We start from the raw sequence: 23,929 nt of genomic DNA on the forward strand, positions 1-23,929 counted from the left end.
GCTTAGCAGACATAATACAGTGACATAAAAAAAACCAAAGCAGTACTTTTTTCCCACCTGCACAACAAAGGAATGTAATCCGTGACACTGCCCATCTGGAGTGTACAGCTGGGCGTAGACGACAGCATGAGTGGCATTTTTCCCCATGTTGCCAACCCAAAACTTGGCAGCTTCAAAATCAGGAGTGTTGATGATAAATTTCTACAGTCAAAAAGGGGAAAGTCTTAAATCATACGAATCAATGTACATCCATCACTTTTTTGTTTGCTGTCATTGTAACACTTTGAAAATTGCCAGCATTTCATACTGTACTTTGATCCAAATGCTCACAACAATGAAAGTGGATTTGACAGGAATCTATAGGGCTAAGCTTTATTCTAGAACATGTGTCTAGGGAAAAGTCAGGGCAGAACATGAGCATGATTCTCAACCTGAGGCCTAAAATTCAGCCTCTCAGCTTTCTTATAACATGATGAGGGGAGGGAGTGCCATGGAGACACACAATGGTCTCCGGGTTTTTGTAGTAAATGCAAAATGCTCCTGATTTTATCAGAGACTGAATAACTTGCTGGACAGCTTCTGAGCAACCTCCCTGGAGGCTGCCATAGAGCCAGCTACTTCAGGTGCTGGAAGCAGAAATTAAAAAACAAAACAAAACTGATTTTGGTTTTTCCAACAGAGGATTTTTTTGAAAATATCCCTCCTAGGGAAAATTTCACATATCTGACTTTTTGTTCCAATTCAGAATGAATTTTTTTTAAAAAGTAAAATTTTTTTTGTGAGATGGAAATTCCAGTTCCCGCTCAGCTTTATTTCTACTAAAAAGTGCTTGACACAAGCGAAGTATTAATTGTTGTTAATCACAGAATCATTTTGGCTTGATATCTTTATAACAGAACGTAAACAAAAATGTACCAAATGTCACTTCCATAGGTTACAGACTGACCTGTGTGCTGGGGTCGTATCTGGCAGTTGTCCGTATGCCCTTGGTATTGCTGCCATGGCTGACTTCAGTCAGAGCAAAGCATCCAAAAATCTAAACCATGAAGCAGCAGGTGCAAATCAACTCAATGTTATCATGGACTCAAACATTTTCAAATCAAGAATGTTACTCAATATCGTATAATAAAAATAAAAATCCAACTGCTTAGTAGGAGGTTGCATTGGGCCAAATTCATCCCTTGTGTAAGCTGGCACAACTCCTGCAATAGGGTGGCAGTGTGTTTCCACTGAGCCATCTTCCTGGCAGGTGTCATAACCCTGCAGGGAGCTGCTGACTCATAACGGCAGGTGCAGATTATTAATTACACCCAGCATATAGGAAAAGTGGGACTGGTTCTTTGAGTAGAAGGAACTGTTGCCTACACGAGAGAGGAATGGTGGGTTGGTCTCTCTGTAGGGAAGCCATAGGAACAGAGAGTGCTTAATTTATGCCAGGGCTGAGCACAGGCACCTTTAGGCTTGGCAGTTCATAGCCCTGGCACTTCTGAGCTTCCTGTGTCAGTTATGAATATAAAAAAATTGCTTGAACCTCAGCACCTTATTGCTTGAGCTCTGGGTATCTCTTTCATTACAAATTAAGCACTGGGAACAGCCTAGTTTGGAAAAAGAATAGGCTGTCTATGTTTTATTGAAAAATTGCAAACACTTGGACAGCGTAAACTCGGATTAAATCCAGAGTGCGTAAATTCTTTTCTTAGCAGGGTGCGAAGTCCACCTGCTCGCAGTTCTACTGCAGTCAATGAATTCCATTCCCTTACACTAGGGCTAAATTTGGCCTGTTATCTTTACTCTTGTACATCCTAAAAAGGCAGGGTAGTACGATTGGATTGGGGTGCGATTGGGAAGCAAGCTCACACCACACTCACTCCACAGTAGCAGCTCGGCTACTGTCCCATGAAGCTGGGCCCAGCTTCCCGCTCCAAGCATTGTGACCTACAGAACCTCTCAGGGTCACAGAACCTCTCAGGTTTGACCCAGCTGCTCTTCTATCATGATGGAGGGGCCACTGGACCAAATTTCAGTGAGTGACACTGCAACCCTGTGTGCCAGGTCATAACGCCACTCAGTTTGGGAGTCCTCTCAAAAAGGTGAAAAGATTAAACTGAAACCTAAGGTAAAACTATTGCAACACATACAGAATGCTACGCTCTTCCTGATGCTAAGGATCTTTAATTGTATCACTAACTGGATTCATATTGATTTTTACGGTGAGCTCATCTACATAATCAACTACTTGCTACATAACATGAGCTGATCAATAAATAAGCATTTTTTAAAAAAGGACTGAAAGAAAAAGATCACAAAGTAGTTCAAGTTAGCGGCAGTATAATTTTGCCAGTATCGCTTTCATTATGGTAGTTATCCTAAGGGGAAAAAAATTAAATAAAATGCCTCTGACAAACGGGGGGTGCTCTTTCACAATAATTAATACTATATCTAGATCTGGCACTAGTGTGATGTTTCTGGACTATGGAATGGAATGGATAATTCACCCTAGGGCTCTGACTGGGTGGCAGAGCCTGCTCATGTAGAGAAAGGTGAATATTAGAGAAGGCCTCCTCTCTCTAATAGCTTACACTTAAGTTTCAGGAACTGAAGTGAACCAACTCACATTCTGTGTCCTAGCGAACCCAGATCCGCCTTAGCGTCTGGTTCTGTTAATCTGTCTGACCCATCCTGTTCATGCTGTGGTGAACTGGCTTGGATGCTCCTCAAGGAGGGGCTGGAGCCATTAACGCTACTTGCTCTGGCATTGTCCCTTAAGGAGACTTAAGAGGAAAGCTTAACTTATAGTGAAGTGTAAGAATAGATGAGAGTAAATATACATGTTGGCTGTCTTAAAATCTTTTTCTCTAATGCTTTGTTCTATTAAGGGCCCAAAAGCAAGCTATTCCGCTAGGTAGGAAAGATAGAAAATGGTGGCAAAAGTCCACCTTGGCTTAACCATGAGATCTTGCATGATCTAAAAAATAAAAAGGAGTCATATAAAAAATGGAAACTAGGATAAATGACAAAGGATGAATATAGGCAAACAGCACAGGAATGCAGGGGCAAGATTAGAAAGGCAAAGGCACAAAATGAGCTCAAACTAGCTATGGGAATAAAGGGAAACAAGAAGACTTTTTATCAATACATTAGAAGCAAGAGGAAGACCAAAGACAGGGTAGGCCCACTGCTCAGTGAGGAGGGCGAAACAGTAACAGGAAACTTGGAAATGGCAGAGATGCTTAATGATGTCTTTGTATCAGTCTTCACCGAGAAGTCTGAAGGAATGCCTAACATAGCGAATGCTAATGGGAAGCGGGTAGGTTTGGAAGAGAAAATAAAAAAAGAACAAGTTAAAAATCTCTTAGAAAAGTTAGATGCCTGCAAGTCACCAGGCCCTGATGAAATGCATCCTAGAAAACTCAAGGAGCTAACAAAGGAGGTATCTGAGCCTCTAGCTAATTATCTTTGGAAAATCATGGGAAGCAGGAGAGATTTCAGAAGACTGGAAAAGGGCAAACATAGTGCCCATCTATGAAAAGGGAAATAAAAACAACCCAGGAAACTATAGACCAGTTAGTTTAACTTCTGTTCCAGGGAAGATAATGGAGCAAGTAATTAAGGAAATCTGCAAACACTTGGAAGGTGGTAAAGTGATAGGGAATGTATCCAGTATGGATTTGTAAAGAACAAATCATGTCAAACTAATCTGATAGCTTTCTTTGATAGGATAACGAGACTTGTGGATAAGGGAGAAGCAGTGGATGTGGCATACCTAGACTTTAGTAAGGCATTTGATATGGTCTCGCATGATATTCTTATTGAGAAACTAGGCAAATACAACTTAGATGGGGCTACTATAAGGTGGGTGCATAACTGGCTGGATAACCATAATCAGAGAGTAGTTATTAATGGTTCCCAATCCTGCTGGAAAGGTATAATGAGTGGGGATCTGCAGGGGGTCTGTTTTGGGACCGGCTCTGTTCAATATCTTCATCAATGACTTAGATATTGTCATAGAAAGTATGCTTATTAAGTTTGCAGATGATGCCAAACTGGGAGGGATTGCAACTGCTTTGGAGGATAGGGTCGAAATTCAAAATGATCTGGACGAATTAGAGAAATGGTCTGAGGTAAACAGGATGAAGTTTAATAAAGACAAATGCAAAGTGCTCCACTTAGGAAGGAACAATCAGTTTCACACATACAGAATGGGAAGAGACTGTCTAGGAAGTAGTACAGCAGAAAGGGATATAGAGGTTATAGTGGACCACAAGCTAAATATGAATCAACAGTGTGATGCTGTTGCAAAAAAAAAAAGCAAACGTGATTCGAGGATGCATTAACAGGTGTGTTGTGAGCAAGACACAAAGTCATTCTTCCGCTCTACTCTGTGCTGGTCAGGCCTCAGCTGGAGTACTGTGTCCAGTTCTGGGCACCGCATTTCAAAAAAGATGTGGAGAAATTGGAGAGGGTCCAGAGAAGAGCAACAAGAATGATTAAAGGTCTTGAGAACATGACCTATGAAGGAAGACTGAAAGAATTGGATTTGTTTAGTTTGGAAAAGAGAAGACAGAGGGGACATAGCAGCAGTTTTCAGGTATGTAAAAGGGTGCCATAGGGAAGTGGGAGAAAACTTGTTCACCTTAGCCTCTAAGGATAGAACAAGAAGCAATGGGCTTAAACTGCAGCAAGGGATGTTTAGGTTGGACATTAGGAAAAAGTTCCTAACTGTCATGGTGGTTAAACACTGGAATAAACTGCCTAGAGAGGTTTTGGAATCTCCATCTCTGGAGATATTTAAGAGTAGGTTAGATAAATGTCTATCAGGGATGGTCTAGACAGTATTTGATCCTGCTATAAGGGCAGGGGACTGGACTTGATGACCTCTCGAGGCCCCTTCCAGTCCTAGAGTCTACGAATCTACAATGCAGGGGTCTCAAACTCCTGGCCTGTGGGCCATCTGCGGCCCGAGAACCTCCCCGCTGCAGCCTGTGGAGGAGAGACGCAGGCAGATAGTTGCCGGCAATGTCCGCTGTAGGTGCCACTCCACGTAGCTCCCATTGGCTGGGGGAGAGGGACAGAGATATCATCATGAGTTGCCGGGCAGAGTCAGCCATAGAGGTAGCATCACTTTTTTCCACAATGAATATAAACAAGTCAAAATACTCAACAGAACTATCTGATGCACACCTTGCTGCAATCCTGAAGGTTTCAACTGCTCAGTCACAGAGGCCAAACATCAACAAACTGACAGAACTCAAGCATTGGCAGGTGTCTGGTAAACACTAAAAACTCTCTGGCAAGCAAAGAATTGTATAAAGTTGTATGACAGCTTTATTATTTCTAAGCAATTCAAACTAAAAAACCACAATATAAATGTTTTCTTTTCTGAACACCATCTTCAGTGACATTATTGGGAGGATTTGAGGACTGGCACTGGCCCTAAGGCAAACTGAGTTTGAGACCCCTGTTCTAATGGCTAAATAAAAATACTTTGCTTTAAGAAGGCTGTTGGTCAATAGCCCGAGTCACAGGTTCTGGCAGGGTGGAAATGCAGATGCCTGAGATCAAGTCAGACCTGCAGGGTAATAGGTGGTTTGTATACACAGAGTGGTGTAGCCGGGCCCCAGTTTAATAGTATGCCTAGACTCCAATCATGGCATTTGATTGCAGCTCAAGCAAATATATCTGACCTACTTTTAACCTCACCAGCTCAAGGCTAGCACCATGAGTAAATTACCCAGAGTTCTGGGTGGGATTGTGTCACACTACCGTAGTTTCACTGCTCTGGCACTCAAGCTAGGTGGCTACTCAAGCTGCAATCATACCCTGTTATTGCAGACTAGACAGACCCAACCGTGGAAGAACTACAAAATTCCACCCTGAGTCAGGTAATGGTGAAGGGCTGAATACCTGCACTCAGAGATCAGAAAGGGCCCAGAGGTGCAGCTAGCCCCTTAACCATGACAGTACCCAACCCTGAAGAGTTACCCCAAAATTACCTCCATGTTACTGGTTTGCTTCACAAATTCCTGATGCCTTTCAGAGCCAGTATTCTCAATTGCACCACCGAACACCTGAAAACACAAAATGAGAGAGATGACTGTGAAATCCCTGTCAAAATGCTTGGAAGAGTGCTTGAATAAACACAACAATCACTAAGCACAACAGTCATCCTTAGTAGGGGGCCAAAAGAGCTGTCCAACACTTACTTCTCACTTAAACACTCTTTTGAGGGCTTAAAGTTGTGATCTGGCTTTGTGCTAGCTCCTGTGCACTGGACTGAATGTCACACAAAGTCAGAACACACTTTGCATTATACAGAAGAGAGGCCAAGGATGGAATGGGTCATGGAGACGTTGCTCCTCACGACAAGCCCACCTTTTGGCAGCTGTAAGGGAACACTCAGTGGGTTCACTTTCCACTTGTGCCTGTAGTTACAAGTGCAAAACCACAGTTTAGGGATGCAAAACCTTTGAAAACGTACTAGCTCATTACACAGAGGTCTGTTTTAAATGACTTGGGGTTTGAATCTGAAGTTGGCCAGCAAATCCATCCCAGATCAGCAGTAACTGAAAGCTTTTACCATCTCATGCTGTTCTAATTACAAAACAGTTCGTGGTCTCAGTTTAGTTCCTGCTGGACAGCTATCTACGTCACAAAATCACAGCCACAGCTGGTACTAAGTAGTGGAGCTGGCCATATAGCAGAAGAAATCATTAATAAAAAAATCATTTAATGGAAATAGAAATAGTCATTAAATAATGCATTCAGCCAATGTGTTATTGGAAGATTCAACTGAAGGACAAAGGATTGAGGGACAGATCCAAGGCCCATTGAAATCAGTGGGAATCTTTCCACTAGCTGCAGTGATTTTGGGAACATGCCCTGAATGAACAAGGCCAATTTCTCCTCTGACACAAAAAAGGGGTGGCCCCTCCAAGATGGAGGTGAGGCTCATGTAGGAAAGTATGCAATACTAACACCTCTGATGCACCTGTTCTGTTATCCAAGAGTGAAGTCCTGGCACCACTAAAGTCAACGGCAAAGTGGGTCCCATTGATTTCAAACCAAGCCTAACCAATCCGGCACTTTTAAACAGATTAACTCACTTTTCTTATTTAAAAAGAGAAAAGTAGTTGTGGTGAGATACTGCTTTTAGAAAATGTTCCTCAAAGAGAAAAAAAAAAAACTATGAAAATACAGTGCAACAGGGTAACCAGACTTTTCTCTGAGTTGTACTTACCTGAGCATTTAACAAATATTTGGTACCCAGAGACCAATCATACATCCCTAGGCAGTTTATAAGAACCATAATTTTTAATGGCTTCTCCATGATATCTTCCAGTTTAAGAAACTCATATTCAAAGAGCCTTTTACAGCGCAGGAATGTCAGCTCACGATACTTCTCAAGGGTCACATCTTCTCCGGGGTAACGAGCAAAGACAGGATCATTTTCAAAAGCAGAGAAGATTCTATTCTTGAGGGGAGAAGTTGGCAACAGAAATTTAATACCAAAAAGTTGGAAGAAGTTAAGTATTAAAGAATCAAGTTAATTTTCCTCCCTGGCTGAATTGGGCTTTCTAGCACAGTAGCTGCTTGTTCAGCCAAAATAAAGAAATAAATATCCAAATAAAATTAAAAAACACAAAAGGCTGAATTAAAACTGATGTATGCAAGACAAAAATATATTAAAATGTGATTTTACAGATAATGTGAGTGCCAGATACATCTTTCAAAGTGAGGCAGCCACACATTTGAAACTGCATGAGTCAGAAGCTCCTGTAAACTGCCATTTCTTAAAATTAAATCTCCACGGCACTAGATGAGTCAACATCCTGGGAACAATGTTAGGCCATTGTTGACTCACATGGTTGCATTTTAGCTGCATTATTATTTGATTATTGGCAGGAGTCTAATATTGTTTTAGTGCTAGTCCCGCTCTGAGCATCAGTGTAGAGCTCTGAGGGTCATATTCAGGCTCTTCGTCAACTAGCAGTGGCTGTGTAATGCCATTTCAGCCATTATGTGGCCACCTATGATTGCTCTCTTCCCAGAAGGGAGCAGATGCATAGTCCATCTAGTCCAATTGCCAACTATTACCATTAGGGCTGAGTCCTAGGAGACAGGCTGTGCACCTTCAAATGGTCTAATTTGGAGCAGTTCCCTTCCTGTCTGACCGACTGTTATTCTGCCCAGGACAATTTTTAAAGGGAGTTTGTATTTGTGATGATGTCTCTGTATTCTTAGGCAAATAGCTTCATTCATATAATCTAAGGAGAAACACACGGAGCTTTGGGCTGAAAATGTGCCTTTCCTTGCTCTTTAGAAAGAAGGTGGCGGGGGCAGGGGGGCGGGAGGGGAGAGAGAGGGAATATCTATCTCTCCCCCGTGAAGACTGTTGTATTAATTTTGATGAAATAAATGGGCCCAAAGAGTTAAAGATGTTAACATAGCCCTCAAACTGTCCAACATTAAGCTGTTTAAACAAGGTTTGGGGGTCGGTATGCAGAGATCTTTTACTTTGTCAAAGATCTCTGTATACTGAACCCCAAACCTTGTTTAAACAACATAAAAGAGTGGACAGGAATGGACTTCATGGAGACTCAAGCACTGACACTCAATCGTCGGGGTGGAGACAATTGGTTGATTGCTCATCAATGATGGTGCCCCAATGACCAATGTGGTTATGGGAGTGGTGGAGATCTCAGCCTGAAGTAGCCTTTTCACCTTTTATCATAACCCAGCTCATAACAATATGCATTCTTGGCTGGCTAAGCCAGATTCTTATTAGACAGAAAGAGAAAGGAGAGAAATAGGAAAGAGAAGAAATGAAGAAGAGAAGGAAAAGGACTGAGCAAGAGATAGACAGTGTGTGAATCTGTCCGTCAAAGTGTCACTTCCTAAATGGGTGTTTGGAATTCAGCCAGAGCTAGTGGAGATGATGTCATCATCTCAGTCCCTCTCTTGGCCCGGTCTGGTCAGGACACCTCTCAGTAAATGGCAAAGGTGCAATGGTATTACAGCAAAGAATCCTGTGGCACCTTATAGACTAACAGACGTTTTGGAGCATGAGCTTTCGTGGGTGAATACCCACTTCCTCAGATGCATGTATTACAGGGCATCCAAGCAGATAGTGGGGGTGGCAGCCATGATGGTAAAGCTTGCTGCAGCAGTTGCTGGCAGACAGCTGCTTCTTGTGCGTAATTTTCCCACCCCCTAGTGTGTGTTTTTTTTTAAGACCCCAAAAGGGAGTGATGGGCTGAATAACCCATCCTCTCATTATTTTCTTTACTAATTAGACCAAATTTTTGACACATCAGTTTTGGTCAGAGTGGATAAAAATCAAAACTTTAAAATAAAATAAAAAAACCTGGATTTTTTTCATTTAAATTAAATATAGGTTATTTTTTAAAAAATAAACCTAGTTAAAATTACATTTGAAACTGACAATCTGTTAAGGCCTATACTTAATATCTATTAAAATAATTTAAATTAAATACAAAAAAATATAAATTAGTATGTAATTTTTGCCTAGTTTTAATGAAGGTCAAACCATTGAACTGGTGGAAGTCACTTACTAAGCACCTGGAACTAGATTTTGTTGAAGTGCTACACCAGCTTTTGACAACAGTAGTCTTTTCTGCAGGTGCAGAACGAATATTTTCTTCATTACAGTTTATTCAACTAGTTCAGTTCAATTACTAGATCATTCAAATTTAGGAAACCAAAGGGAAGTTGAAAAAGCAGAAAGCACTTGTTTTCTTCTTCCAATCTATGAATGGAAGTGTGTGTGAGAAGATGAGATCTACTAGTTCTAAAATATCGAAAGACATGGTGACCGGAAACAATCAGCTCAATTCACTAACTACAGATAATGCTTCCTCTGTTTCATAAATCAGCTACTTTTAAATACAAATCCTGTTTTGATTAACTTTTTATGTATTCAGCATATTAAAGCTAGTTTTATTTAATAAAAAAATTAAAGTACTATTGTGCATTTTTAATTGAATATTCCATCCAAATAGTTTCACAAATCAGATTTAAAAAAAACAACCTTTTTATAAATAAGAAATGCATCATTTAACATTTTCTAATAAAATATGTAAACACTAACCATCTGAATAAAGGTTAACTTAAGCTTCATAATTGCTTAAATGTACATAGATATTGTGTATCCTCCCGATTAGTGAAAAGGAGCACCAAATTTAGTGTAAAGATTATATTTAGTTGCAAATCAGCATGTTTTAATGGTTAATGGCCAATGAGAATAAACCTCTCTCTAGGAAAATAACTAAAGTACAAATGTAAAACATGATTAAAATCAATTATTTAAATCAAGATTTCCTGCATGCTTATTTAAAATCATGATTAAAATCAGTCATTTATGTCACTGATTTAAAATCAGTCCACCCTGATTTTGGTCCACTGATTTCTAGTTTCGTTTTTATGTTTTCCAGGCATGATCTTAACACACTTCTTTAATTTGGTAGTAGGTCTTTTTGTTTAGACTAATTTTGTTATGTTTTGTTTCCCCTTTGCAGTTCTCTCATTTATTGGGACATTTGATAAACTTTCAATTAATTTTTATAGTTGAGCTTACAATTAGGGTAAATTTATAGTCCCACTTATTACAACAACTGCCTATGCAACTCTGCTACTCTCTGGTACAAAAGGATATTTTTGTCCTTTAGCTTTTCAGTAGGTCAACCAGATGCAGAGCCAGGTATTTATGATCTCTCTGTTCTTTTAAGGTTCGTGTGTCTGGGGTCCAAAGATACTTTTGTGTGATGCTAGCAGACCAGGTGCCAGCTCAAGCCAAAGTCCCCACATCTCAAGTGAACACTGGCAAATACGTAGCTAGTATCAGTCTAGCTTGCCTGTATGTTAGTATTGTTAAAATAGATTCTAAGAAAGTGTTTAGTGTTTAGACTTCATTGAATTCTTGTGATTTGATTTGCTTCATGTATTAATCTCACTGTTCCCATATTGTATGGTAATATTTGAGTGGTTGTATTGTGAGCCTCTGTGACTGTGTAACTCACCAAACAGGAGAGAGACATTAACTAGGGTGAAGTGCTGATCTTCAACAGAAGATGTTACGGCCTGTCCAACAGGAAAGGTCTGTCAGTACCAGACAGACTACTGTGGGACATTAAAGAGAACAAAAGCCATTTGTTGTTCTGCCTTTCTCCATGTGAAGATGAGTCATGCAAGTGGATTCCTCCCATTGGGGCAACTTGCAGCTCCGGGCACACAGCAAGAGGGGATAAAAACTCCTAACCATCCCTGCTTGGACTCTGGGGATGTGGGGGAGGCAAGGGTTTTCTAGGCCCTAAGCAACAGACCTCCAGATGTTTAGTCTGAGTTAGCCCTAAAGGACGTATACAACTTTTTTATTGTAGCGGTTTCTATTATCTTTTGAAACTTAAAATTGTAAATCTTTTGTGTATATATGTTTACCTGTTTCAACCTCATAAATAGTCTTTTGTTTTCTTTTCCTATTTAATACATATTTATTAGAGTTTACTAGAGGATTGGCTACAAGCGCTGTCTTTGGTGTGAGATCTAAAGTGCAACTGACTTGCAGTAAGTGACATGGGTGTAACCTTAATATTGTTGTGATTCTTGGTGTAAGGGATAATCTATCTCAAAAATATGAACACCTGGGGGCAGAGGAAAGGGAGGTGAGATAGATCAGAGTACACAAAGGGACTGTCTGACTCTATGTTAAGGCTTTTTATAGTGTCTGAGGAGTATCCACTTGATAACAGGTTGGTGAAATCTAAGGGCAGGTCTACAGTTAAAATGCTGCATCAGCACAGCTGCACCAATGCAACTGCACTACTGTAGTGCTTAAGTAAAGATTCTCCTACACCGATGGGAGAAGTTCTCCTGTCGGCGTAGTTAATCTACCTCCCTGAGACGTGATAGCTGTGTTGACAGAAGAAGCTCCCCTGTCAATGCAGTACTGTCTACAGGGCAGGTTAGTCAGTATAACTATGTCAGTCAGGGGTGTATATAGTGTAGACCTAGCCAAAGTACAGAACTCACAATTTGGGATCTGTGCCCTGTCTCCTAACAGTCTGCCCTGAGGTTGGTACTCTTGCTTTTGAGTCACTGCAAGCAGCATTACAATGTATGCAAATATAGTAGGTCACTGCTTTGTTAATTGAAAATGGAGACTTTAATTTAGTGTCTGCTGTAATTTAGTATTGCTTCCCAATATTCATCATTAGTAGTGAAATAAAAATGTTATATTTGATCAGTGCAGTGAAAGAAGTATTGTTTAGAAGTCAGTTCTGCTCTAAAAAGTGACTACATAAAAATGGTAAACCACTTGAGTGCTGATAGTCCTCCAGTGCCTCCCTCCCCAACATTGGCCCATCATTTATTACTTCAGCTTATGCCCTTCCCTTCAAAAATACCCTCAATTTCCCCAGACAACATAGCAATCCTTGGGAAAAAAAACCCAACTTACCTTGAATTGGATGAGATCTTCTTCATCTATAAACACTGCCATCTCCTTCCAGCTGAAGGAAGCCCTCTTACGGTACTCACAAAGTGGCCCCTCAGGGAAATCTGGTAGCAAGATGTCCCAAGAATGTTGGTTGCAAGTGGCTTCTTTCAGATCACTAGTCGATGCCATCTTGAAGTTAAACACTTCTGCATCCAACAAGAACATATGTCCAATGAGCTAAAACACTGAAAATGTCTAATTTTTTTTCACAAGTACTTTTATCAGTGGATAAAAAAGGGAATTGAAGAGTGTGGCACAGTGTACTTCATCCTTTGAGGCCCCAGGGCCCTATTACACCCTGCCACAAAAGAAGAGCAGCAACGGTGGGTCCTCAGCTCTTCTTAGAGAGACCTCATCTGAAGTAGCCAATCAGACCCCAGTAGGCTCAGTTAAAAGGAGCTGCAGGGGCTTAGCACCTCAATTCCTGGCTGGGACCAGAGGGGCACAGAACAGTGCTCTGCTCTGGTCAAAGGGAGCTTGATAGGCTGCATTAGCTAAACCTGGGAGTGAAAGGATCTGAGAGCTCTAGCCCTAAAGTAATAGGCAAATGTTAAAAAGTTTTGGTGCAGGAGCAACTAAGTAAAGGAAGCAGCACATGGCTTTTATTTATAGGGTCTCTGGGTTGGGACCTGGTGTAGCGGGTAGGCTCAAATACCCCCATCAGCTGCAGAGGAAGTGGCACAAGCCCTGAGAAGGGGATAAGGCTCATTTAGAAGCCCAAACAAAGGGCTGGAATTTAAAGGCTCAGGGACAGGGCTGAAAGACTGTCTGTTTGGTGGACTCTTGGTTACTCCGCCCCCCCCAAAACAAAACAAAACCAACCCCCCCCCAAAAGACAAAAACCACCCTTGAGATGAGTTGGGGCAGAGATAACTGGTGAAGACAAAAAGCAACAAAGAGTCTTGTGGCATCTTTATAGACTAACAGACGTATTGGAGCATAAGTTTTCGTGGGTGAATACCCACTTCGTCAGAGGCTCCAGGGAGAAAGCCCTGCTCTCTAACAGGGCAGAGAAGGATTTACAGTTAGCCCAGAAGGGGCTGAGAACTGAGCCCAGAAACTGGGCTGAAGACACTAACAAGGGTGCAGCAATAGTTCTCGTTGGACCTTTGTTACCCTGGAAGGGGTTCATTCATGCCTATTGACTGTGTGTGACTTGGCTGGAGGGGCTGAGCCACTGAATATCTGCCTAGTGAGGTTGGCTGCCCACAGGGGGCATCTGAAAAAAAAGAAGATGGCAGCACCACACCCACCTCGCAGAAGTCACTCATGAGAGTTGAGTGCACCCCATCACAAACAGTTCTTCAATCAATCCATACATAACCATTCCAAAGGGACAGGGACTGCAGACTCAACTGTTAAGACTGGCCTTGTCTTTTTCTAACAACTGATTTAGTACAAGTTAAATAACTATCTCTGATCAGACATAAATAGCTTATACACTTTTATTAAAATGTGAACTGATCAATGTGAAAAAGAAATATATAATTTATGCATACTAATAAAACTAGATAAAAGAAAGATTTAGATAAAAGGACCAGAAGAAGAAAGTGCTGTAATTTAAACATCAGTAAAGAAGATTAGTCTCGCTCCCAAATGAAACACTGTGTAATAAAATATCAAAGCATCCACACATGCAGAAAAAACAAAGCATAAAATGCAGGAGATGAAAGCATTTATTTTCTTCCCTGTCTCGCCAGTTAATGTTCAAACGAACTATTCCAAATGGCATTTGTCGGTCAGTACACAAACAAACGTTTTGTTCTTTTCGTATCACCAAAGGGACCAATGAGTGCCAGGAAGCCAAGGATCACGCTGAAGCCGAACTAGACAGAAGTGATGTTGGCAGGAAGAGAGAACTTTGAGGAACTGGCAGGAGCTCTGACCTCCTGTTCCACTGAGGTCATCTGCCCTTGTGTAGCCCCATACACCTATGCAAAGTGCACGTAAAAATGACTGTAAAATGCTAATCCACATGGTATCACTCTATACCTGCAGTACACAGGTATAAATGGGAAGGGCGGAATCACTGAGGCAGTAGAGAATCCGGCCCCTTGCATCCACAGGATATTTAGGGTATGTTTTCACTGCAGAGTTAACTCATGCTCTTATTTGAGTGTTGCTCCTATGGTCCCTTGCATCCATACACAAAAAATCTCTCTCACAATCCAGACTAGCTGAATAGAACTTTCACTCCAGGTAGTAACCCACTCACTTTGCGGTGAAACCACAAGCTAAACCACTTGAGTGCTGATAGTCCTCCAATGCCTTCCTCCCACAATGCAACAGGAAAGTCATAGAGCGTCTCCTCTTACTGCATCACAAAGAAGCATCGGATATGCCCCTAGAAATCCTACCAACACATGCTGGAGAGTGCAGTACCAGTGAGGACACAGTAACTTGGATAGGGCTTTGTGGTGTGGATGTTTACACTGAAGGCAGGCTAACCTGGGTGCCGATCACCCAAGCTAACTCTGCAGTGAAGACATACCCTCTGTAAAAAAAAAACCCAACAAACCATCTGCAACCATTGTATCAAGACACAGTTGCTTTGAGAATAGACTAGATTAAGCCCTCCGTGGAAAGGTTACCCTTGTGACAGCAGGGATGGCCACTGCTTTCTAAACTTGTATTTTCAGCCACTTAAAACTTTCCCCAAAATACTGACTTTTTAGGCTGCAATGACTTTGAAGCCTAACTCCTTTTTGTAATTTCTGAAGACCACTCCCCACCCTAGGACTAAAATTAATGTGGTCTAACATTGCCCTGTATCCAGCAAACTGTGGGTAGAGGTCTCAATAAATAACTACAAATACAAATTGTTCATCTCATAGGATCCAGACAGTTGCATAAAAATGTTACTTTCTCACCTAAATCATTGTTTTCAGTATTTCCATGCAAAACCCTTCTTTTCCACCTGCTCGTAACTTTTCTCAAATATTTTCCTTTAGGCTGAATCATCACATGCATTAAACAAGCTACTTGGAAGAGGAGAAACCAGGAAAGCTCCCCCGTTCTCCTCTCTAAATTGTCTATTTCCTGGTTCTTATTACACACTGAATAACTTTCTAGACAAAGAACATACCTCTTCCCCTGCACACTTTTTTTTTTGGTAGTTTGTATTACCATTTTCTAGATATATTTCAACGTACTAATGTGTTCAGACTGGCAGTGTAACCTTTGGCTGAGCACAGAGGTTCTGTTACCACGTCTTTCATTTGACAGACTAATATACGTATTCATGTTATTTTAATTGCACCTAGATGTGGAGGCAACAGCTGGCGCTGTAAATCCTTAAATAAACAAATCTCTCTCTCCATGGTTTTCAGGTCTTTACTGACTTCTGTTCCCCAGCTAGGAATTTCACAAATATATCACTTCAAAGGTATTCAATATTTATCATTTTGTAAGCAAACATGGAATTCACCCTCCCTCTGACCTTAAGCTATGCCCAGTGTCCAGATATAAATTACTCACTGGAGACACTTATTGACAAAATAGAATTTAAACTCAGCTTTTGTTTAAAATAACACCGTCTGGTCAATGCGATTGAAAGAGTTTGTTTTAAAAGGAATAATATTTATACTGCGACATTTGGAACCCCTCCCAAATATTGTGGAATCCTGCTAATACAGGCCTCCATTCTACAGCTGGACCTGTACAGGCAGAGATCTGTGCCTGTACTGAGTACCACTGAATTTAACAGGACTGCATGGAGTGTGAAGATTTAATTGCAGGATCAGGGCCATACAGCGCAATTATGCCCTACAGATATACCATGGGCTGCACTGTAGAATCTCTGGAAGCACGCACAGGGAGCGCATCCATTGTTACATCTTTTCATAGGGTGCAGCAGGACACTCTCCCTGCAACCCACCAGCTGCATCTTATTGTCCACCCCTTTTGAGATAGCTTGTGCCACTAGACCTACACAGTCCTGCTGCTGCAGTTGTACCCAGTGGCATGCCTAACTGCACACACAATGGCTGGGGGGAGGAAAGGAGGCCACCTTCCTTATAAACTTTAGTCCAGTTGTTAGGATAGTTCCCTGGGATGGGGGAGATCCCAGTTCAGTTCCTCCTCTCTCTAATGAGAAGGGATTTGAACAGGTTTCCCCACCACTCAGATAAGTGCCCCAGCAGGGTCTGAGCTATTGCCTGGTGATGCAACACCTAAGTCTCTGCTGATTTAGGCCCAAGTGCGCTTTCATCCCACTGTATATCCACACAGAGAGGGGACAGATCCTCAGCTGGTGTAGACTGTCATAGCTTCATTGAAGGGAATAGAGCTAATTGTCACCAGCTAAGGATCTGCTTCAGGGACTCGACATAATCAGGTTTATATGAATTTGAATCCTCTGCCCTGATCTAAACAAACTCAGAGACCCATGGCCAATTTGTTTATTAACTTGATCTTGGATTAACTCCTTTTGGATTAACATAAAGCAATCTTAAATTACTGTTGCAATGAAAGTTTGAGTTAATCAAACTGCTGTTAGGTCAACTGTTTAAAAACAAAAGTTACGCCCCCACACGTCAATTTTGGTCTTTGTTCCCCATCTTATGATCTCACCTTTCCTCCTCATCCACCAGACTACAGGCTGCTGAGGATCTTGTTCTTGCAATCAGCTCTTTTATATTGTGTTTCAAACTTGAACAGGGAGGGAGGACTCTCCCAATGTAATCCCAGATATGAGTCGAAGGAGGGGGGAATTTGAGCCATGCTGACTGCAGGAAAGAGATCGATGGGAAAGGCATAAAGATGAGCTTGCAGTGGGTCATAAAAATGCCAGAAATTAATCCACATGCAAAAATTGGCAGAAACTATTGGGTGAAAATCTGAAAAGCCTGATTTCCACTAAAATCAGGCCCATGGAGTGCCCACTTGGTGATGTAGATGTAGGAAGTTCTCTGCTACCTACTCAGGACACAGATAGCAGCTTACCAGAGGGTTGCATCCAACTGGAGACCTGGAGGTGGGGGGACTGGTTGGAGTGGTGTCAGGGCCGGCGCTACCATTTAGGCGACCTAGGCAATGGCCTAGGGCACCAGAATTTTTTTTTTGGGGGGGCGCTATTTTGCTGGGAGGGGGCGGCACGTGGGTCCGGTGGACGTACCGTAGTCATGCTGGTGGACGGTCTGCTGCTGGAAAGGCTCCGGTGGAGCTGCCGCAGTGATGCCAGCGGACGGTGCGCTGGTCTAAAGGCTCTGGCAGACCTACCGCAGTCATGCCTGTGGCAGGTCCACTGGAGCCTTTAGACCAGCGGACTGCCCGCTGGCATCACTGTGGCAGCTCCACCGGAGCCTTTCCAGCAGCGGACTGTCCGCCGGCATGACTGCGGTAGGTCCACTGGACCCGCGGGGGGCAGCGAAATGGCCGTCCGCCTAGGGCGTCAGAAACCCTAGCGCCGCTCCTGAGTGGAGTGTGGGACCCAGCTGAGAGGGAAGGAGGCAAGGGGCCTGGCTGGGTGTATAGCCTGGCCTACGTAAACAATGAAGAAGCATGTGAACCTTTGATTTACCAATACTGGTTTCACTCTTCTCCTTTCCCACTTCTCTTTCTGCTCCATTTTTAACTCCTTAGCCTCTCTTTCTCCACAACTTGATCCTCTTAGAATAAGGTCACAGCTTTTCAGTTGTGGGTGATGAGAATGTTTTGGAAGAGGATTTGGCGGTAGAATTTCTGGGTGCCATCCTTCAGACACACAGGAGAGTTAGCGGCAGTGAAGGTGCTGAGTAGCTGGCTTTAGGAGAAACAGAAAGTAATAGACAATGGAAAAGGGCGTGAGCTGAAGCAGAAAAATAAAACTAATTTTCTGACAGGCAATAAAATAATGGCAAGTCATTCAGCTGGTAAACTGGACAGAAAGTCAGAGCCTCAAACCAAAGCATACAGGTTAGATTGATCGGAAGCAAGGAGGTAAACAAGATTAAAATCCTGCAATGAATGATGCAACTCTGTAACTTCATTACGTGGTAGCTCCATAGAGCTCAATGGGACTATGCATTTGAGTAAATTTATGCTCATATGTAAGCATTTGGAAAACTCAGGCTTTTTGTGTTTTTTAAAAATTCATGACTTTACATCTTGGGTTTTGTGTGTGGATGTGACTGTAAACAACTGGACCTGTTTCACTGACAGCTGCCAAGTTAAAAACTGGGTACATGGGGGAACCCTTGTTAATAGCAAAAATTCATAATTGCATAATAATAGCTGCTGATACATCCACACAGAACCATTTGCAATGTACTGCTGAGAAATAACAAGGCACAAATTATGCAGCCCAGACACTCATGAGCATCAGAGTTCAGGGAATGGCATAAAGTAAAAGACCTGTCACTTATCAATACCATACAGCAGCCCAGCACTCTCCTTGGGAAATTCCACTGCAGTATAATGCACAACCACCAGAGTGAACTAATTAAAAACGGGGTACAGAAATGACCCGCAGACCAGTCTACTGTCCGACCAGGAAGAAATGCAACAACAAAGAGGGAAGAGTAAACTACACATTTAACAACCTGTCAGGGTTTTATTCGAGAACCCTTTAGATATATGGATGACAACCCATGAGGGACCCTTTCAACAGGGAATGACTATCCCACTTCACAGCCTCGAGGCCACTATCTGGCCTATCTCCCTCCCCAGCTGTGGGTGAGGAGAAGGGTACCATGAACGGGACCCTGGCTGGTACAGCGGGGAGGGGAGAGCTCGCTATGGCTCTATACGGGATCAGTTGCTTCTGCTGTTGCCTTTGGCTTCTCCCCTTCGCTGGCTCTGGTGTGAACCCCCAGGACGCAGCCAGGGGGAAGGGAGCAGCCAGCGACACTCCCACCAGGGCGGAGAGTCACTCACTTACCTGCAGCTGCTGCCGCTGCTGCCCCAGCCTGCTCCGCTGCAGGAACTGACGGTACAACTGCGCCTCGCCCGCCTCCTCCTCGCCGCCGGAGACACGCTCACTCCGCGACTCCGGCCGGGCTGGGGCTGCAGCGGGGCGCATGGGGCTGGCGGGGGCGATCGCGCTGCGGGACGGCGCCTCGGTGCTGCCCCGGGGCTTCTGGGCCGCCGTCAGCGTGTGGCTGGAGAAACCGCAGGTGGTGAACAAGAGACTGAGCGGCTCCCGCATCGAGGCGGAGAGGAGAGTGTCTGCCCCGGCGGGGGCCGGGCACAGGGCCGAGCCGGGCAGGGGAGTGACCGGGGGCGCGGGCGAGGGGACAGGGGCAGCGGAGCGGAGGACTGGGGATGGGGAGAGGGGGACAGGGGCACAGGAGGGGAGGGGGAGGACTGGGGATGGGGAGAGGGGGACAGGGGCACAGGAGGGGAGGGGGAGGACTGGGGATGGGGAGAGGGGGACAGGGGCACAGGAGGGGAGGGGGAGGACTGGGGATGGGGAGAAGGGGACAGGGGCACAGGAGGGGAGGGGAAGGGATAGGGAGAGGGGGACAGGGGCACAGGAAGGGAGGGGGAGGACTGGGTCGGAGGAGAAGGGGATGACTGGGGATGGGGGGGAGGGAACAGGGGCAGAGGAGGGGAGGGAAATAGCTGGGGACTGGGGGCAGGGCAGGGAGGAGGAGAGGCAAGTGATTGCTGGGGATGGGGCTATCCCTCCCCTCACAATGCTGGAAGCTGTCTGGAGTGATTTCTCTGGCATGATTGCTCAGGAGGATTGTGAAATGCCAGCCTTCATTAAAGAACTTGGGAAAGAAAACCAGCCTGAGACACGTGCTCTCAGCCTCAATGCGGTCCTCAGAACTCTGTTCCCTAAAAGTCACCCTCACTGTTCCACTGCACCGAGAAAAGAAATGGTCATAAAAGGTAACTTAACAAAGGGGATGAATGACAGCACAGAGCCAGAGTTGTGGAAACTAGCTGGGCTTTCATATTTGCAAATTCCAGCTGCCTCTTGGACCCATAGCAAGAGGGGATGATAGCAAAGGAATTAAGTCAGCCTGTAAATTCCTGTGATTGTACCAAGGTCAACAGTGGCTGTTACTTTGTAGTGAAAGGTATTTCCCACTGGTGCTAGCGGATTGCGTCTGATTGTTTTGTCTTTAAAGATATGAGTAAAATACTCAGACACTTACCTTTTTGGGGGGAGGGCTTATACCCCAGTACGACTGTTAGTCTATAAGGTGCCACAGGACTCTGTGGCTTTTTAAAGCACTATGTAAGTGCTAAGGATCTGATTTTCAAAAACACTTAACAGAGGCAGGCACTCAATTCACATGGAAAATCAATTGGAGATTTTGAAAATTCCACCCTAAATATTTATGATTCAGTTTAGTATATCTGTTATCATGATATTGGATCGAAGTGCTCTTTTAAAGGACACTGACAGCCTCAAACTAGAATCCACCCTTTAAAATACTGTATATTTTCAGCTGCTCTTCTAATCTTGAAAAACCTATTATCACCCAAAATGAAGCACTGAGAAAATTCCAGGGTCTACTAGGTTCTTCACAGCGTCATGCTTTATACTGTTGCTAAATTTAGCTTGTCTGTTCCATTCTTGTGAACAAGGAGGATATTGAAACAATGCTTATCTATTTTAAGAAGAAAGTGGAAGTATAGTGGGGGGGACTGGTTGGAGCTCCTACAGAAATAGACCAAACAAAAACACAGCTGGCAGTGTAGGTGTAATTGTAGATTTACAAAGCTTGACAATAGCCTTTGAAAGTACAGAACTTAAAAGGACATCTGGAGCTGTAGAATGTGACGTGGCTTGTAAGATTTTTTTCAGAGCAACTTGGGTGTCTCTGTCTCTTTCACACTATCCTTGTTGCTTAATAATCCTGGCATTTAGGGTTGCCAATCATCCAGGCTTGTCCGGGAGTCTCCAGGAATTAAAGATTAATCTTTAAAGATTGTCATATGATGAAACCTCCAGAAATAGGTACAAACAAAATTGGCAACCCTACCTGGCATGGAATTTTAAGCTTTCCTGAACAGACGCATATAGTAATGTATTCTATTCACAGAGAATCTTACTTTTCATTACCCTAATCCCTCAGTGTATCCATTCAGAGTGGATCTTTACGCCAGTGTGGAATCCCATTGAAGAAATATACAAGGTATAGATTGAATTCTAATACAGGTCCTTGGGAAGGAACCTAAATCCAAAAGCGAGTAAAGTAACTGATCTAAGGCACCAGCACCGATAGCTGCTTTGAAATACTCAAATATCTTGAAATTCTTACTCAATACCTTTTCTGAAACATTTACAGTGTGTATTGTACTTCTGAATAATTTTTTGAGACTGGAAAAAAACCCACTTATTTCGTGTTTTTATTAGTCAACAGCCCTGTGTCTGGTAGTTTTAAAACTCCCCCCAGGGGATTCTACATATGGAATAGCTTGGTAGACATGTTACAAAAAAAAAAAAAAAAAAAAAAAAAAAAAAAGAGTTTGAAACATTCAGGTTAAAATGGGCTTATATAGCTTCACATCAGACAGGGAACTGGGTAAAGATGGATTAAGTTTATTAAGGTCATGCTTACCAAATCCAGTGCTGTACAAAAGTGCAATGCTATCTAAATGTGTCCACACTAGTCACATCCTTTTCTTAATCCTCCATTCCTTGCTGTTGAAATCAGTGGGAATTTTGATTGCCTAAGGAATGTAAGCGCAGGCCCTGACTGCCTGTTAGGTGCCCTGTGACTATGTTGTTGTGTTGGAATGCAGGCACCGATGAAAATAAATAGAAAAGGACAAACAAACATTGACTTATTTTGTATTTCTGCCATCTGAAGGGTATTGGAGAAATTAAACTGCAAAATGTTTGCTACAGGATACTCTTGTGGTTACTTTTATAAATTAATAATACCAATGTAGACCAATAACGGCAGTTATAATTCTTTTTTAGCAATGTCATATGGCACATATTAAGCAATTTAGGGTTATTTTATAGGAGGCCATATGGATATATTGAAGATGTGGGAGGGAAAATCAATAACATGTGAGGACTAGTTTATATCATGCTATTTATGGTTTGCTTCCCTCCTCTTTGTTTTTCCTTGATAGGAAGTTTAAATGAAATGCTGTTTTAAGTTATGTAGGAGTTAACCATGAGGTATGCACACGTTTCATTTTAGAGAATGAGACTTGATAGCTAGATGGTGCGGGCATTTCAGGGCCCGATCTGTAGCTAGTGTAAGTCAGCATAGCTCCATTGACTCTGTTTTGGGCCCATATTCTGACATCATATGGAGATTATAAATGTCATTGGACCAGTAAGTTGGTGTTTGGATTTTATTCAGTTTCCTTTTGATTCAGAAAATAACACTAAGGAACTTGCTTTCTGCTATCTGAAGTCATCCAGAAGTGTCGTCTGGCTATTTGTGTGCTGTCTGCTTGTACTCAGAAGGTTGTGTTAAGAGCAAGGAGTGAGGTTTAAGAATACTGGGACATACCATTTGACTACAAAAAAGGGAAGTTAATTAAAGCCAGACTTGTACAGTATATGTTAACAAGATTTCAATCAACAGCCAGATTATTTGACATCTCCCATTCTTGCATTAACAAGGAAAAATGATGTGTGAAAGTTTTGTCCAGCGTCACCCATAAAAAGTACAGTTTGAGAGCTGTGTGGTTATGCTTCCTCAGTGCTGTGTGTGTAATTAAGTGTCCAACTGCTGCATTGTGCCTTTCAGAGGTTTTCTTGGACACTGAGCTGAGTACTTATCTATCCCAAGTACAACTGCTGCCACTGATTCATTTTACTGGTGAGGTTTTGACTACCTACCTTGCAAAGAATCCCAAAGATAGGTGTTTGCAATTAAACACAAGGAGGCAGTTGTGATTGCTACAGATGCAGAATACGGCAGCCCATTATGCTGCACTTCGTCAGAAGGAAGTTATCTTTTGAGTGAAAGAAGAAATGCTAACTTACCAAAAACCAGACAAGACTCCTGCACCTGAAATGTATGGTGCTGTTTGGGATTGTATTGGAGGGGCAGATGGGAATAGCTGGCTATTACTTTCATATTTTATGATCACAAAATACAAACAACAAGTTACATATAAAATTATATGTGATATCTATCCTTCCCCTTCCATTTATATGGCACCTATCTTCTTAGACCCATATCCTTCAGACACTTGTCACATACATAAGCATACATAATACACATGGATACTCAATAAGAGCCAATAGGACTGGTCAGCTGTGTCAGTATTTGTAAGATCAGGGCATTAGGTCAGAGGCTAAAAAGTAGATTGAAATGAGAGGGGAGAGCTCTCACTGCACTAACTCAAGGGGAGCGGGAGTGTGGGGGACCATTGCTCACTGAAGCTGGAGAGAAGAGAGAGTGCTCCTCTCTGATTCTGGTCCCTGCCTCTTACTTTAACCCTTGCCTTGCTCCACAGTCCTGCAAACACAACATCGGCTGAAACCCTGCACAAGACCAGCTTGGAGATCCA

The 23,929-nt window shown here is 42.8% G+C and overlaps 2 protein-coding genes across 9 annotated transcripts in view; one reads left to right on the plus strand and one right to left on the minus strand.

The window, feature by feature from the left end:
• ACOX3 (acyl-CoA oxidase 3, pristanoyl) overlaps positions 1 to 19,453 on the minus strand; it is a 69,974-nt gene extending 50,521 nt beyond the window's left edge. For 4 of the 6 annotated variants that reach the window (XM_050947601.1, XM_050947602.1, XM_050947600.1 and 1 more), the window contains exons 1-6: positions 19,371 to 19,453; positions 12,473 to 12,657; positions 7,238 to 7,471; positions 5,994 to 6,068; positions 947 to 1,036; positions 58 to 201 (exon numbers count right to left, since the gene is read on the minus strand). In XM_050947601.1, coding sequence (XP_050803558.1) covers positions 58 to 201; positions 947 to 1,036; positions 5,994 to 6,068; positions 7,238 to 7,471; positions 12,473 to 12,640 — 711 coding nt within the window. In that variant the 5' untranslated portion in view covers positions 12,641 to 12,657; positions 19,371 to 19,453. Of the gene's footprint in view, positions 1 to 57; positions 202 to 946; positions 1,037 to 5,993; positions 6,069 to 7,237; positions 7,472 to 12,472; positions 12,677 to 19,370 lie in introns of those variants that run through there. The other 2 variants (XM_050947599.1, XM_050947603.1) reach the window with 2 other exon arrangements.
• Positions 19,454 to 19,994: 541 nt separating this feature from the next.
• Positions 19,995 to 23,929, plus strand: part of TRMT44 (tRNA methyltransferase 44 homolog) — a 36,540-nt gene continuing 32,605 nt past the window's right edge. For all 3 annotated transcript variants that reach the window (XM_050947652.1, XM_050947653.1, XM_050947654.1), the window contains exon 1: positions 19,995 to 20,326. In XM_050947652.1, the coding sequence (XP_050803609.1) occupies positions 20,002 to 20,326 (325 nt within the window). In that variant the 5' untranslated portion in view covers positions 19,995 to 20,001. The remainder of the gene's footprint in view (positions 20,327 to 23,929) is intronic.

Source organism: Gopherus flavomarginatus, chromosome 3 (genome assembly GCF_025201925.1).
Source record: "Gopherus flavomarginatus isolate rGopFla2 chromosome 3, rGopFla2.mat.asm, whole genome shotgun sequence".
NCBI lineage: Eukaryota > Metazoa > Chordata > Testudines > Testudinidae > Gopherus > Gopherus flavomarginatus.